At 36.5% G+C, this 16146-nt stretch overlaps 1 protein-coding gene and 1 long non-coding RNA gene across 2 annotated transcripts; both read left to right on the top strand.

The window, feature by feature from the left end:
* The first annotated feature begins 549 nt into the window (after positions 1–549).
* LOC114542092 lies at positions 550–11749 on the top strand. The gene is made up of 3 exons (XR_003689480.1): positions 550–593; positions 678–723; positions 11707–11749. It is a non-coding gene; the product is annotated as an uncharacterized LOC114542092 (long non-coding RNA).
* A 13-nt stretch (positions 11750–11762) lies between these two features.
* On the top strand, positions 11763–14002 carry LOC114542080 (hemagglutinin/amebocyte aggregation factor-like). Its single transcript, XM_028561834.1, has 4 exons — positions 11763–11822; positions 11988–12158; positions 12707–12896; positions 13933–14002. Exons 1-4 carry the CDS (start codon positions 11765–11767, stop codon positions 13961–13963), a joined length of 450 nt encoding a protein of 149 aa, XP_028417635.1. The 5' UTR covers positions 11763–11764; the 3' UTR covers positions 13964–14002.
* The last annotated feature ends 2144 nt before the right edge of the window (positions 14003–16146 follow it).

Here is a 16146-nt window from a genome sequence, read left to right as displayed (position 1 = left end):
TTGAGGAAACGGCGAAATGACGAAAACAATATCTTGATTGTGCCCATTTCAACAGATTCAGGATCATGCATGGATGTTGTGTTTAACGTCAGATCTCTTGAGAGGTGATTGACAGCACGCCGAAGTACCTACGTACGTAGGAAGTACTTAGATTTCGAAATTCATGACAACATAAAGTTAAATCTTGCTGTCTCAATCCATACACATGCGTTAGGGTTAGCATGCAGTATATAGATTTAGATTTAGAGTACCGAAATTCCAGGTCAAATTCAGTCAACTTTTCACAAGTATACAAAAACATTAACTTAATTCACTGTTCTGCAAATTTGGAATACCCTCAAATTCTGTAGTGATATATAAATAAAAAAGTTCCGCATGTTAATCTTTATTTATTGAGCATTGGATTTGTCCCGGGATCTGTTTTACATCCATTATATGATAATATTTTAGTAACTTCTATACTGAAGAGCTGAACTGAAGGAAGTCGATTTTTTGCTACTGCGATCGTATATAATAATGTGGGTGATTAGGTTTTGGATATTATATGTTCACGATTTGTTGCTCTATATATACTCTCTCCAGTAATATATAAGGTATAAAATTAAAATTAAAATGAGCTGATAGAAAGATATCTTATTTTAATTATAACTAAAGAAGTGTTTCTTTTTCCTTTTCAGCTTTAACTGCAGATTTGAACAGTTTATACAACTGTAAAATATTTTGGTAAGTTGCTCAGTAATGTTTATATTTATAATATCATATAATTTTATATTGTTATACCACATTTTGATGCTAACTTATTTGAAGAGGATACAAGGCTGCTCCCTAGTTATAATGTTTATAAATTTGTATATTATTTTATACATAATTTATTACTTGTATAAAGTGTGTATGTTTCCCGCGTATACTATATTATAGCATGAAAGAAAATTTATCGTCATAGTTGGGCTATATACGTTCATATCTGCGGAACCGGACGAGCTTAGAACCGCGCGCTCGAATTCGCCCATGCAATTTAAGTCAGTGTTCAATGCACGGCAAAAATGTTAATATAATCATGCATGCATACCGCGTCAATAATGTTGAAATCATGCAGTTTTGACTATAATTTAGTTGTATGCATATCAGGATTAGTTATATTGACTCATTTTTCTGCCTGTGTTTTGGCTCTCGAAATGTCCTATTATTCTGTCCCAAGTAGCTACATGCATGTAAATCGATAAATGCCTTATAGCTTTTTAGTGTCCTTTGCTGTCTTACTGTTTGACTATAATGCCTCATAGACTTCAGAGTCAACCAACTGGTCACTCTCGAAACGAGGGCAAGATTTCTTTTTGCCAGGTATTAGCGTTTAGGTATACGCTTACTTGACGTTTAACTGTAAACCTTCTTTACGAAGGTAAATAATTATGATTTAAGCCCCGAAATGAAGCATTGAATACTAATTAATATATAGATATATATAATTTGATATACTGGAAATAATGCATGCATGCAGCAATTAACCCTCAACATTTGACCGAAGTAAACAATAGATGTGATAATATGTGACCAAAGCTTGAAATTTTATTATTATGAAATGACTTAAATGACTTATTATTCCGTGCAAAACTGGAGTAAACATTGCTCGTTATTCTGCCGCCTTTTTAAATCAGACGGTTAATGGACTTTCGCACATTAATTAGTCTGAATGTTAACTGAAGCTTTAAACTATCAAAACAGTGCAAAATCTTTAAAAATAGGTACGCAATGCGTACATGTGGGTAGCCTGTAAAACATTATTAACTGCGATAAAGCTGCTATAGTGGCAAGTAAATATCAACTGATGCAATCAAATATTATTTTCTAGTCTTATGTTCTAATGCCATAGACAAGGGAATAAACACCCTATAGTTAGCTGGTTGAATACAGCTATAAAGAAGTCAATTTAGTACACAATCTATATATTATAATATTTCATTGTATTAAATTAGACAGATCAAAACATATATAAGTATTTTTACAAGAGATAGGAAATGAAATGTTTGCAGAATAGGTGAAGAGAACAAAAAAGAGAGTAAGGTTCCGGGATGGTGGCACACATCATCTGATAACATAAAGCTTAGTTTAGAAGGAGAAAAAGAATATTTGCAATATGTTTCACCATTATAACTGAAGAAGATAGTATGATTTCATTGATCCAGTAGGAAGGTACAGGTGATTTGCAATGTTGATTACAGATAACTTATCAGCATCAATTAGCTGGACATAATAGCACCAGTTCGTAGGTCCAAAAAATCTGTGTGGCTTTTTCTAAGTTTAAATTTATCAGTTGACAATATCTTATCACTGTGGTAATCAGTCCGACAATCAGTCAACATTGAGTGCCATCATTCATCACTCATATAAATGTGTATTGCTCAGTAGTAGTTACCAGGAAGGTATAGTAGCATTTACCAGTAAGGCTACCAGAGAACTTTGTTCTTGTTTACAGTCACACATATATAACAAAGAGTCCAAAATTGTTTCAAACATTTCAGCATAACAATGTCAAAGGACTCATCTATGTATCTGAACAATATTTTAAAGATTTTTGTTCAGTTTAAATGCACTTGTGTTAAAAGTTTTGTTTTTTAAAAAATATGTTTTGTTAGTTATGTTCAAATAAATGCTTCTTTTTAAACTCCAAAGCATTTGGTTTAATAGCTGCATGTCCACAAGCAAGAAATTGACAGGTGAAATATTGCATTATAATTTATAAAACAGGACAACTTGTTACTACCATTTGCAATAAGGTAATGTATTTGGTTTAATTGCTGCATGTCCACAAGCAAGAAATTGACAGGTGAAATATTGCATTAAAATTTATAAAACAGGGCAACTTGTTACTACCATTTGCCGAATAAAGTAATGTTTTATTTATTTTCTATTAGTGTAACTTTGTAGTTGTCGATTCAACGCTCACCGATCACCGCTTTTTTGTCTTTAAAGTACTCGCCTTCGCTTTAAAATTTGACAAACGTATTAACGTGACTTCTACGGTCCTTCGAAACAACGAAATTTTCCGGAAGTAGAAGAACCACCGTTCGTCATCTTTCGTATATCCGACGATTACCGAAGATGTGGCACCCACACACACACACCAATACCCACCTTTACCCACTTATGGGGACACTTACTTATGGGGACACTGCTTATTTATGTAGGCACTGATTTTATACTTGGTCGGTAGATTGCCTAAAGTACCTAAATGATACTTGTGACATAAAATCATGATTTATAACACATTTTGAACACACGGATTTGTGGGGACATACTTGTGGGGACAAAGTGTGTACTGACTAGTGGGGACAGGTGTGTATTCATATTTGTGGGGACACTTCGTATTATGTTGTTGGCCAATTCTAAAGTAAAAACTTGTGGGGACGGTGTGTGTGTGCTTGTTAGATGAATGATTAGTTGTGTTTCTTTCCATTTTTTAGGGTAATGACTAAAGGGTCAAGAATGAAGCAAATTAGTAACTATCCAGTTCTCAACATTCAGTTGTTTTCGAGAACAAGTCACAATGTTTAAGATTTACTGTGGCCCATTCTTCACTGAAAAGGAGTCACAATACCGTTGTTTAAAGGTCGAGAAGTTTTCTGTTTTTTAAGGTCGTTAAAGGAGCAATAGATTGTAGTTATTTCTGCTTTTTGGAGAATGACAGGGAAAAAAACTTAGGTGTCTTGTCAAGTTTAACAATTATATAAAATGATTTCCTGAATAGTCTAGTTTATTTGTGTATCTTGCACATCTGCCTCGATTGATAGAAGTGGACATAGTCATATAATTCGTGTACAATGACCGTAAAAAACAATCGACTTCAAAAGAAATGAATAATGTACAGGACAGCACAAATTTCATAAATATGTTCTCTCCCCTCACCAGGGAATGTAAATATATTTCACCATGTGGGCGAAATATTTTTAATGGCCCTATATTTAAAGAATCAAAATTGTGTCCCCACAATCCCAGTGTGTAATCATAACCGTGTCCTCGCAAATCTGCGTGACATACCTATACATAGCTCAACTGTATATTTAGTCTGGAGATGTCGCTTCTAATTTGATGAAATGCTACTCAATAAAGGTCCATCCATTTCGATGTATCTATCGGCTTCAAAAGAACTATATTCGAATATTTTTACAAAATTCGTTTTTCTTGTGGTATTTCCACTCAGAGTCAAGCTAGTGTCTGACCATAAATGTGTCCCAAGCGATGTGTATATTGGACCATTAATTTTTATGTGGCGTCCCCACAAGTTCAGTGCGCAGTCAATAGTCTAATCATATTCCTGTCCCCACAAATTCAGTGTGCAATCAATAGTCTAATCATATTCCTGTCCCCACAAGTCAAGTGCGCAGTCAATAGTCTAATCATATTCCTGTCATCATCGTCCTACCACCACAAGTCAAGTGTGTAGTCAATAGTCTAATCATATTCCTGTCCCCACAAGTCAAGTGTGTAGTCAATAGTTGCCGCAGCGAGCGAGCCTTCAGCGAGCGAGCGAGGCAGCAGATCTAATTGCTGCCGCAGCGAGCGAGCCTGAAGCGAGCGAGCAAGGCAGCAGACCTAATTGATGTAGTTGGGAATTTTTTAAATTTTGCCTTATCGCATTGCATTGTGGTCAATTTTTAGTTAGACCCACAATGCTATGCGTGAATCAACTTAAAAACAGGTAAGAAATTTTGTACAGCTTATTAAATATCGACATTAATAATCGGGACTGCAGGTTATAGATATTTTACTGAGTTAGCCGTGAGGCCATGTGAGGCAGACGGCATCGTTGCGACTTTTATTGGTCAAGCTGTTTGTTCAGTCTTTGGCGTTTTGGTCCTTGGATTGTGCTCGCATGACGCATCACTGTTGTATAAACGGACACGAAAAGCGACGTGGTGAACCATACCGTTCGGTTCCTTGGAGAAGTGTTTTCACTATTTTGGCAGTTGTTATGTGCAATCAATAGTCTAATCATATTCCTGTCCCACAAGTCAAGTGTGTAGTCAATAGTCTAATCATTCTGTCCCCACAAGTCAAGTGTGTAGTCAATAGTCTCATATTCTGTCCCCAAAGTCAAGTGTGTAGTCAATAGTCTGATCATATTCCTGTCCCACAAGTCAAGTGTGTAGTCAGTCTGATCATATTCCTGTCCCCAAAGTCAAGTAATCATATCCCTGTCCCACAAGTCAAGGGTGTATCAATAGTCATATTCCTGTCTCCACAAGTCAAGTGTGTAATCATATTCCTGTCCCCACAAGTCAAGTGTGTAGTCAATAGTCTGATCATATTTCCTGTCCCCAAGTCAAGTGTGTAATCATATCCCTGTCCCCACAGTCAAGGGTGTAGTCAATAGTCTAATCATATTCCTGTCTCCACAAGTCAAGTGTGTAATCATATTCCTGTCCCCACAAGTCAAGTGTGTAGTCAATAGTCTGATCATATTTCCTGTCCCCACAAGTCAAGTGTGTAATCATATCCCTGTCCCCACAAGTCAAGGGTGTAGTCAATAGTCTAATCATATTCCTGTCTCCACAAGTCAAGTGTGTAATCATATTCCTGTCCCCACAAGTCAAGTGTGTAATCATATTCCTGTCCCCACAAGTCAAGTGTGTAGTCAATAGTCTGATCATATTTCCTGTCCCAAGTCAAGTGTGTAATCATATCCTGTCCCCACAAGTCAAGTGTGTAGTCAATAGTCTAATCATATTCCTGTCCCCACAAGTCAAGTGCATGTGTAATCATATTCCTGTCCCATAAGTCAAGTGTGTAATCGTATTCCTATCCCCACAAGTCATGTGGGTAGTCAATAGTCTGAATATATTCCTGTCCCCATAAGTCAAGTGTGTATATCCTGTCCCCACAAGTCAAGTGCGTAGTCAATAGTCTGATCATCATGATTCCTGTCCCCACAAGTCAAGTGTGTAGTCAATAGTCTGATCATCATGATTCTGTCCACAAGTCAAGTGTGTAATCATATTCCTGTCCCGACAAGTCAAGCGTGTAGTCAATAGTCTAATCATATTCCTGTCCCTACAAGGCAACCAATTTAACAAATCTTTAAACAACCCGACCTACAAAAACGATACTCAATGCGTCGAATTTCAAACGGCCAAATTGATATTTTGTCTTTATGAAATTAAATGGTCAATAATTTAAATGCGGATTTCAGCTTACTCAGTTGGTGGCCGATCATGCAACCTGCACTTGTAGGAAACAAAGTCTATACTAAAATCCGTTAGAAATAAAACATTGAACATGCCAGTCCCCAGTATTATGTATTACAAATTCCAAACGTAGACGAAAATAGACAATTTAGCATGACCACGTGAACTTCAAAGATGACGTGAAAATGGCTAATAAATTGCGTGATGCGCCCATATATGGAATACCACGCCATTTTGCTAAATCTCTCTAAAATAATCCTTGTATAATATAGATACAAGAAACACAAGCAATCATAAGAGAAAAAAAAGTGAAACCATATATATTTGAGAAAATCGAAAACTCATAAACTAATAACATTGATGATAACAAATGACATTTATAAATATATCAACGTGTTTATCAGTAATCTGGAAGACATAATACAGACGTACTTATATTACAGTGCTTTTATATAACTAACGCCTGTATTCTAAAACCTCACTCACACTCAAACTCATTGAGTGTGAGATCCTAATCTTTTCATAACGTTTGAATGGCGGTATTTCCAGCCGAATAGGGGCTTGATTTTTAGTGATTTACCATATATCTTTCCATCTATTGAAAGAAAACTTTCTCATTGACCAGCATTAAGAAAATTTATATGTCACACTCAGTGAGTGCGAGTGTGAGTGAGCTTTTTGAATACAGGCGTAAGTCTCTAAAACGGAACAATGAATCGAATAAGTTATATAAACTGAAATATGCATAAATATGGTTATATCAATCAACTCAGGAAAATTATTCATAGGACAGGTTTCTTTTGTCTACGAGTTCTCGTCCAGAACTAAACACTCGTGAATAACTTTCTTGAATGCTGCATTTATATGTCAGTGACATACGTCATAACTCATAAGGAATTTTTTAAAGAAATTGTATTAAAACGTGGAAAGAAAAGATGGATTAATGATTTCGTTTCGACTGGTTTGATTTTTACGCCATTTTGCTATAGAAACAATAGCAATGTCAAAACGATTTTTTTATTCCTAAAAAGTTCAACATTGGCCTGAGGTAGAAAAATGAAGATCCGAAAAAATAATCACGACCTGGGCTGTCGCAGATAGGGGGGGGGGGGGTGCCGACCTAAATTTTGCGAATTGAACCGAATATTTGGCGATATGTACCAGGGGCCGCCGGCTCTCTCAGGCATATTAAACGCCGCAGAAATTGGTGTTTAATCCCAAAATCGTATCACCGGTTCACAATTGTGCATTTCTGTATGGTTGCCAAAGAGATTACTGTCGAATAAGTTAATACAAGCTCGATTTCTTCTGAATACCCATTCTACAATATTTTAACAGCTAATCATGCACATCGACAGCTGTGAAATAGCCATTTTAAAGTGTCAGGCTTCATATCTTCTGTGCAAGAGATATTTTGTTAAGTATATATAAATCTTTTTGCTCACCAAATTTGAAGTCTAAGTGTTAAGAATTGCAGGAAAGTCTATACAAATTTCCGCGGTGTCGACATTATTAGCACAGAGTAGAAAAATTGATGACATAGATACAGAGGTGTAACTAGTGTACCTACTTTTTTTGAGCGCGGGCTTGGGTGGGTCAGTAAAAACACTAACTAAACGCTTGCCAAGGCACTTGCTGAGCATGCGCAGTTGATAATTTTTTGCCTAGCGCGTGAAAAAATGTGGGTACATAAAAACGCCACTTTTAATTACTGAGCGCAAGCTAGTTACAGGTCTGTATCTATTATCTGCTCTGTGATATTAGGGAGCTTTAGCAGCGACTACGAGTAGGAGATTCGTAATTCTCGCATGTTGTTTGCATAAACCATCAGCCAAAACTCGTAGTCGTCGAGCTTTTGAGTACGAGTTTGTTGGTCGTACTGATAAAGTTGCATGAACTTATCACTTTAATATCATAAAACACGACCTTTACGCACATAATATCATCACTCGGTAATCACAATAATAATATAACTGGAAATGATTCTCGACTGTGATTGGTTGGTTTCAGTGCAATTAATCTGAAACAGCAGTGCAAAAATCTGTAACAGCAGTGCAAAATCTGTAACAACAGTGCAAAAATCTGTAACAAACGTATCTGATTGGTTGAAAATAAAGAAAATAGCCAATCAAATTTCCCGAAAAATTCCCGCGAAAATCCATTCAAAGATTGCAAATGCAAAGATTTCGAAACATTGAGGCAAGTACAATACAGGAGTTACAAAATAATGCAAAAAATAAAAACGCAACAAGTCGCACCAATTTTTGGCTAAGCGTTTTTAAGACCTGGGCAAAACAGAGGATTTTTGGAGGAAATTGAGTTGTACGATGTTGTCATATTTTGTCTCGATCATTTCCAGTTATATCATTATCACGTAATAGTATGGTTTCTCGTGCAATTATATTATACCCAAATTGCACTCGAAACCATACTATTACCTATAGTCATAAAACACGACCTTTACGCACATAACATCATTGGAAGTGAACTTAACAAATTTTGTTATTAGCGGAATTCCACTTATCTTTTTCTTTTTTGTCTTTTTGTTATTTCGTTTTTAACCCAGTACTTAATTGCCTTCCAATCCCGGTTTTTCAACACCCCCTTCGCCTTCACAATGCATTCCTCGCACTCTCTCTTATTTGGCACCCTTCCCTCCCGAACCAAATGTGCCAACTCGCCCAAAACGCATCTTCTCTCCTCATTCGTCCATGATTTATGAACTATTTTCCCTGAAGCAAAAATGGAGATTTGTTTAAAAACGGTGGAATTACGCATGCTGTGCATAATAATTTTTATGTACATGCAGCGTGTACGAAAAAGAAAAGGATTTAGGATAGTTAGGATTTGAATGACTCAGCATTCCGTTGAATCCACTGATGACCAAACCCAATGGAAATGAATACACTTTGTTTTCTTAGCTTAAGAGTTATACCCATATTATTATTCTGAATAAAAAGAGTTATATGAATAGCAGTTACCATAGTTATTAACACTAGACGTCGCCAAAAACGGAAAATAGCCGAATTTAAATATAGAACTTCTACATTCTATCCCACAAAAACTCTCGCTATTTTCGTAGGCTGCTTAGTTAAGTATTAGTTAAATCCCAAGACAAATGTGTTTAAACTCAGCCATGTGAATTTCAAGTTAGCTTATTACTTTTTTAGTTATATATCTCGTACGAAAAGGAGGGAATTAAATTCTCCGTTCGCTAGGAAAAACGAAAAAAGAGGTTTTGCATATATTTATGACAAAATATAAAGAACAACACAATAGAACAATAAAACAATAAAATAAACCAATCGATCATTTGTGTTTACCCAGAGCAAACCCAAATAAATTTTTTCGTTCAATTCTCGTAGGGATAAATCTTAATTGTCTTTCCCTAATTGTGTTCCTCTGTGCATAGCATTTAATTTTTAAATTTGAGGAAACATAAGCACTTCCCCGGACTATTAACTTCTTATGATCGAGCGGAAGGATTTTACAGAGAGATATTATACCTCAAATTCTTTTTATCCAATCGATCAGAAAACAGTATTTGTAGCACATGACCAGCCAATTTTTTGCGGTGTCCCAACGTTATTTTCTAAACTGGGGTGTCACAGTGGGGTGTGGTGTTAAATTTATCTCATGTCATGTCTCGCGTGGACTACTTGAATCTGCTCGAAACATTTAAAAAATGGCAGGAGCTGACACGGGGGAGCCGACATGGCGGGAGCCGACACGGGCGGCGACGAAATTTTCGTATTTTGATGAATAGACTTGTAAAAGACACTCAAAAAAATCCTGTGTAATATATCCTTCATAGACCCTCCAGGGGTTCGGCGAAATAGCTTTCTTAGTGATGATATTTGCCTCGAACTTCACCCCTAGCTTCGGGCAATATTTCTCCGAATCGCTCTCATTCCGAGGCTATTATAGTAATGCTAATAATAATAATACGGACACGCCCAGATGGGAATTGACATTAATCTAAAACAAGACGCCAGATTTGGCGTTAACTCCGGCCACAGTGCTCCGGCGTGCCGCGCATGTGTCATCTTCAATATAAAACTTCTGAACGTAAACACTAAACAGTTCATGTAGAAGCCTTGCGAACCTAAATGTTGTTCGGTATTCAGACAGCGCACCGTGCAGTTCAAAGTATAGAAGCGTTGAGAAACTAACGTTGTTCGACATTCAGAAGTATATCGCACTTTAGAAATTCAAAAATGTAAATAAACCGCATGATATGTCTACGTACGGACATGACTTCACTTTGTCTTAGACTTTGGAATTTGCGTTTATATTAAAAGCTTTTGCTCATATGATAACCTTAGAGCTTATATTAGCGTGCAATATGTGTAAATCAGAGTAATGTTTTCGCGAATTAATAAATATAAATGGTTCGTATTGTGTTTGATCGTATTCTTCAATCGTGTGCGACCTGTCAAAGTGCGACACACGACCACATTTTTAAACGCTAAAATAGCAGCGATATTATTAAAATATACAGGTATTAAATATTTTTTACCCCGATTTAACCTAAACATAATCGAACAGCATCGAAACAATGGTTTAGTCATTCCTCGTGGAAGATTGCCGTAACACGCGAGCGAAATCGAATCGCGGCATCGTCAAAGATTTTCTTACTACTTACTTACTTAATTTCAGTGCACCACGACTCTTGCGAGACAAAACTTCAACCTAGTTAAATACGGTTACATACGGTGTAAAACGGTACGACCTTTCGCTTTTCAAACACTAATATATTTCGCGCCAAAACACACTTGCGACGATGAAAAATAATAAAAAAACGAGATAATCTATTTATTGCGCCTCGCGCCTTTTTGTCGCGCCTTTTTTCGCGCCTCGCGCCTTTTGTCGCGCCTTTTTTTTCGCGCCTTGGAATAACGATGAATCTTATGCCAGAATTTTCCCCTGATGCGAAAATTGGCACAAGCATAGCCACAAAATGAAGCAATTGGCAATCGGACGTTGAGATGTATTTAACGGCAAGTGGCATTACGGATCCAACTAGAAAAAGGGCAGTGTTACTATACCAAGCCGGACCTAGAGTGCGAGAGATTTTTAAACAAATCCCCGAGACTGGAAAAGACGCAGATTACGATGTTGCAAAGCAAAAATTGAAGACATATTTCGATCCTCAAAAGAACCGAAGATACGAAGTATACCAATTCAGACAAGCAACACAAGGGAATAATGAAACGTTAGACCAATACCATACAAGGCTAAGAACAATGTCAGAAACATGTGAATTCGCAGACGTTGATTTTGAAATAGAGGAACATCCGGACACTTTTTCGACTACATAGTGGTTAGCCGCGCATGCGCAGGCTACCCACAAAAACTAAAACTCAAATGCCGAGTCAATTCTTTAATTCGTAATTGCAGTCAGCGACATTTGCTCTAACAAATTATGCAGTGAGTATATAAATTATAGTGACGAAACATGCTAAAAGGTTTCACTTTTCTGCGAATGTCGAAAATGACGATACTATATAATTTTATATAAGAGGACACACTCAAGAATGATGCAGTTTATGTTTGCGGCTTTGGTCTTCTTTGCTCATGCAATGAGCATCAACGCTGGAACAAACTTTTTTTCGACGTGGAAACTTGATTGCCCTTCAGGTACGTCGTCAATTGTATACGTCATTATTTTGAATATTATTAGACTCGACTTGCAGCTATTTCTTGTCAGCCAGTCCTTGAGACGATGTGAAGATTAAGATAAGGGTAAAGATAAAGATGAAGAGTCGCACTCGCGAACTGAATTTAATTTGTTCATAACTATAGGTCAATCTATCAGGCATATAAGCAGTGTTCATAGCAACTATCATGAGGATCGTTCATGGACATTCACCTGCAGATCTGACCCAGTCACCAAGAGTACATGTTCTTGGTCTGGATGGGTAAATTTGTTTGGCGAAATGATCCTTTATCAATGCAAAGATGGAGTTATTGCGGGTAACAGTTGAATATAACTGCCTACGCGATATAAATACCTCTAAAATGACCTAAAAGGTCATTGTGCCTTGTTTGCCTAACAATCTGAACAGGGCGCAACCTCGTTCCCAGGGCGTTTTACTTTGATCCTGGGATCCCTCCCCCACACTACGCCCATGTATAACAATTAAGTAACCTTCTTTTTCCAGTTTGCAATTTTTTTCTAATCTGATCATGCTTTAAGGCCTGCAGTTTACATGGAGCGAGTTATCCCGGGCAGGCAAGGTGAAAAGTGCATCACATCAAAGGCTTAACCTTATTAGTCTTTCATTACATGCAGTTTTCACCTCGCCTAGCCAGGATAACTCACTCCATGTATACAGTCCCTTAGACACATTTAATTACGGAAATGACATAATGGCCTCGTTGCGGTATGGCAAAGGTCAATTAATTGGGCAGAGACAGAGATTATAATCAACTAAATCACATTTTTCGTTATTATCAGCAGCCCTCTAGAGCCCGCTTGCACAAGATCGCGAGGTGTTAAGTAAAGTTTGTCCTTTTTTCAGGTGTGCAATCGTACCATAACAAATATCATAAAGACAGAAGATATAGCTTCAAATGCTGTAAAGCCAAAAGTTACACCCGTATTTGTACTTGGACTGGCTTTGTCAACAACTGGGATGGTTATGTGACCTATGGCGTGCGTCATAATTATTATCTTGTTGGCCTGTTCAGTTATCACAGCAAAGGCCATGGGTAAGTCTATTAAACATTCATTTGTCTTAGGATTTTAGATTTCTGCGTCAGATATTTCGACTTCATTTGAATTCTGTTTTGACAATGACTTTGAAATAAAGTAGGAATATATCAACGTAAATTCTTGTCTTGTTGTCAATCCCTCATATCTTGAGTGGCTTGGAAGATGCTTTTCTTCGAAGTGTGCTTTTTCTTCCATTTTCTCGTCTTTTTTATCAGGTCTACTGAAAACGAAGTGAACCAAACGAACGCCATTTTTGAAACAAAATCTCTCTGCTGCAATGTGCACTTGAAATTTTCACGAGACTTCAAAAAAACACTTAAAATATACACAGTTTTCTCGTCCACCCGACACGCAATTGCAGTCAAAGCCGCAGAAATTTTTGAAATATAATCGTTGAAAAACCTAATTTTCGGCTGCAATATTATTTCTGTGGGACTGTTTATTGCGGTAAAAATTGACTCGACCATGTGATAAAAGCTAAGCATTCGGTTTAATGTTAAGGTCCCGTTGTTACAATTTCAATTTTAAGGAGATAGAGTATGCTCAGGATTCGCGGTCTGTATATAAGCGCTGTTGAAATTTGATTTCTCTAGCTTCTCCCTATATCGGAACCATTTGCTAGAAAATTTTGATGAAAGACACATGACCACAAACTAAGCCGGACCGTCATATTTTATCAAATGACGTGCCCTCTTTAAGCCATTGATATATTCAGCCAGGTATTTAACCTGCAAATATTCAACTAAAGACTTTTGAACACAAGCCTGCGCTCATGCAGGCATTAAATGTGATTTGTAATAGAAAAGTGACCGCACCTGTTCTCCAGGGGCCGGTTGTGTAAAACTATTTAACTACACTTTCAATTGCAGAGTTACATCCTAGTTAACTGGGATATACACAACTCTGATTGGCCAATTCTGTCCTTAACTACAGTTAATAGTTAACTATTGTCTTTTACACAACTGGCCCCAAAACGTTATGGAATTAATATGGCTCATGTTACATCATTTTTTCTTGTTTTTTCTTATATAGTGACAGAAGATGGAGATTCCTTACATGTTAACAATGTGGTTAAAGGACAATGTTGGATATTTCCCATGCTTGATTTCATTTGATCATATTTGGTGTTTTTGTAAGAATAATGATAAGAATAATTACATGCAACAAAAAAACGATCACCCATGTTTTTCTTCTTCTTATAGCATTAATTGTCATCTATATTGAGTTAAAAAAATACTATGGCATGAGCTTCGTTCTTGTATAATCCTCGCTTCGGCTAAAATATACAGAGTTTCCTATGCGGGATTTAATGCTTAATGTCAATATTCCTCTATATGTCGAAAAACATATACTTATTGACTGAACAACCAGGCCATACTGACGTCTATAAGTCATTGGATGTCGTTGATATAGTTGTTGCATGCTAGTAATACAACCTTCACTAAACCATCTAATGATCATATGTTGCTATACAAATAGTTCTTTGATATTATTTTACAATTTGGGCCAAATATAAAATGGCATTTCATGTAAGCGAAGATCAGTGAAACATTCAAAAAATCGGGATGTAAAATTTCCTACATATAATATATATTGAGCCTTCAAGTGATATTATTTTCTTGATTGAAAAACAGGCATTTGGAAACCTCTCTATCTATTATACACCATTTTGTATAGTCTGAGAAAGACGTAACTTTAAAAATATTTTGTCTAGCGAAACTCAGGTATAATTTAGCGATAAAAAAAGATGTTTGAAACGAACGAAGATCAATTTGGCTTTCAACCTTCGCTTCTTTAGAGCAGAGGTTTAGTGCAGGCTTCCTCAAATAAGTCAGAAAGAATAAAAGGAGTGGCAGAGGAGAGGGGTGTCGCAACGAATTTTTTTCTGGAACAAGCGAAGGCACCCCAAACAATCAAAAGCATCCTATACCAAAGTCATCATGGGCGTTGGAAGCATCCAGAGATTGCGGGGGGGGGGGGTTCACCAACTTCCATAGGCACTTTTGGTTAATAAAAAGGGCTAAAATATGTATAGGGACGGTTTCATTGCCAAAGCTGGAAGGACACTACCACTATGGTTTATATTTATGCTCTAGCTACGAAACCATTTGGGCACGTGTATAAGTGGGCATACGTAGGAAACAAAAACGACAGCTTTGATTTTAAAATTGTATTTAAAAGTTTTTTGGGGGCTCTTAATTGGTGTAATGGTGCATATTTGCCTGTTCTTATAAGTCTAATGAAGACATTTATATCATACAGCTATGAAATGCGTTAAATAATAAAATGACAGGACTCAGAAACATATATTTTAACATCACTAATGTTTTAATATAGCTGTAACTCAATTCAAATCTTTATCCAATTTAAGACAATATGTTATGCTTTTCAAGCGATTCTATTATCTTTTACAAGTTAATAGCCATATAGATAAGCCCTATATTTATACATTAAATTTTCCAAAAAAATTATTTTTTTTGGTGGTTGAACCACCATTAGTCAAATTGCTTTAGCTTGATTTTAAATTCAAGGTACCTGAATAACCGGTTATTGATTTTAAGTTTCTTAAGAATATTTTTAATATGAAATATGCCAATGTGGTTGTAATTTATAGCTGCATGTATAGCAATTTATTTTCTCCCACCCTGGATAAATCAACCACTGTGAACAACGATGGTATTGGCTTATAAAAATAATATACCAATGGATTCAGTTTAAAGACATTGCTAATACATCAAAATATGAGCTGATATTAATTATCTGAACTAACCTGAGTACGCCATACTCCAATCATAGCTAAAGACCTGGGGCCGGGTGTATCAAGGCCGTTTAGCTTTAACGGCGGATAAGTCAAAATTAAATAACACTCTTACATCTCTCTTGAATGAGTCAACTTGAATTTTATGCACTGAATATCTAGTTGTAAACAGCATCTTTGTATTAAGGTTAAAAACATTTACTTTGCTTTTTGAATAAAACGACAGACTTGCTTTCTATTTTGAACTTAACCATTGTTTAAAGTGCCTATATCACTCGTGGGATCTTTATGCATTTGAAAAGAATGTAAAAAGTTAGTTAATATATTAAAAACGTTTTTTGATTTAGTGCAATAGTTTCGAAGATACAAGCCTCTAAACTACCTGCGGTTCCTGAGTCCCAACCTCCTAGGTTTAAACACGGCTATTCAATTTGAAACTGCCTATTGTTTACAGGAGCCTGGGACTCAGGAACTGCAGGTAGTTTAAA

This window comes from Dendronephthya gigantea, unplaced genomic scaffold (assembly GCF_004324835.1).
Source record: "Dendronephthya gigantea isolate DGI-Jeju-01 unplaced genomic scaffold, DenGig_1.0 000003F, whole genome shotgun sequence".
In the NCBI taxonomy this organism is placed as follows: Eukaryota; Metazoa; Cnidaria; class Anthozoa; order Malacalcyonacea; family Nephtheidae; genus Dendronephthya; species Dendronephthya gigantea.
The sequence above is the reverse complement of the archived record's forward strand: the minus strand, read 5'-3'. Positions and strand labels throughout refer to the sequence as shown.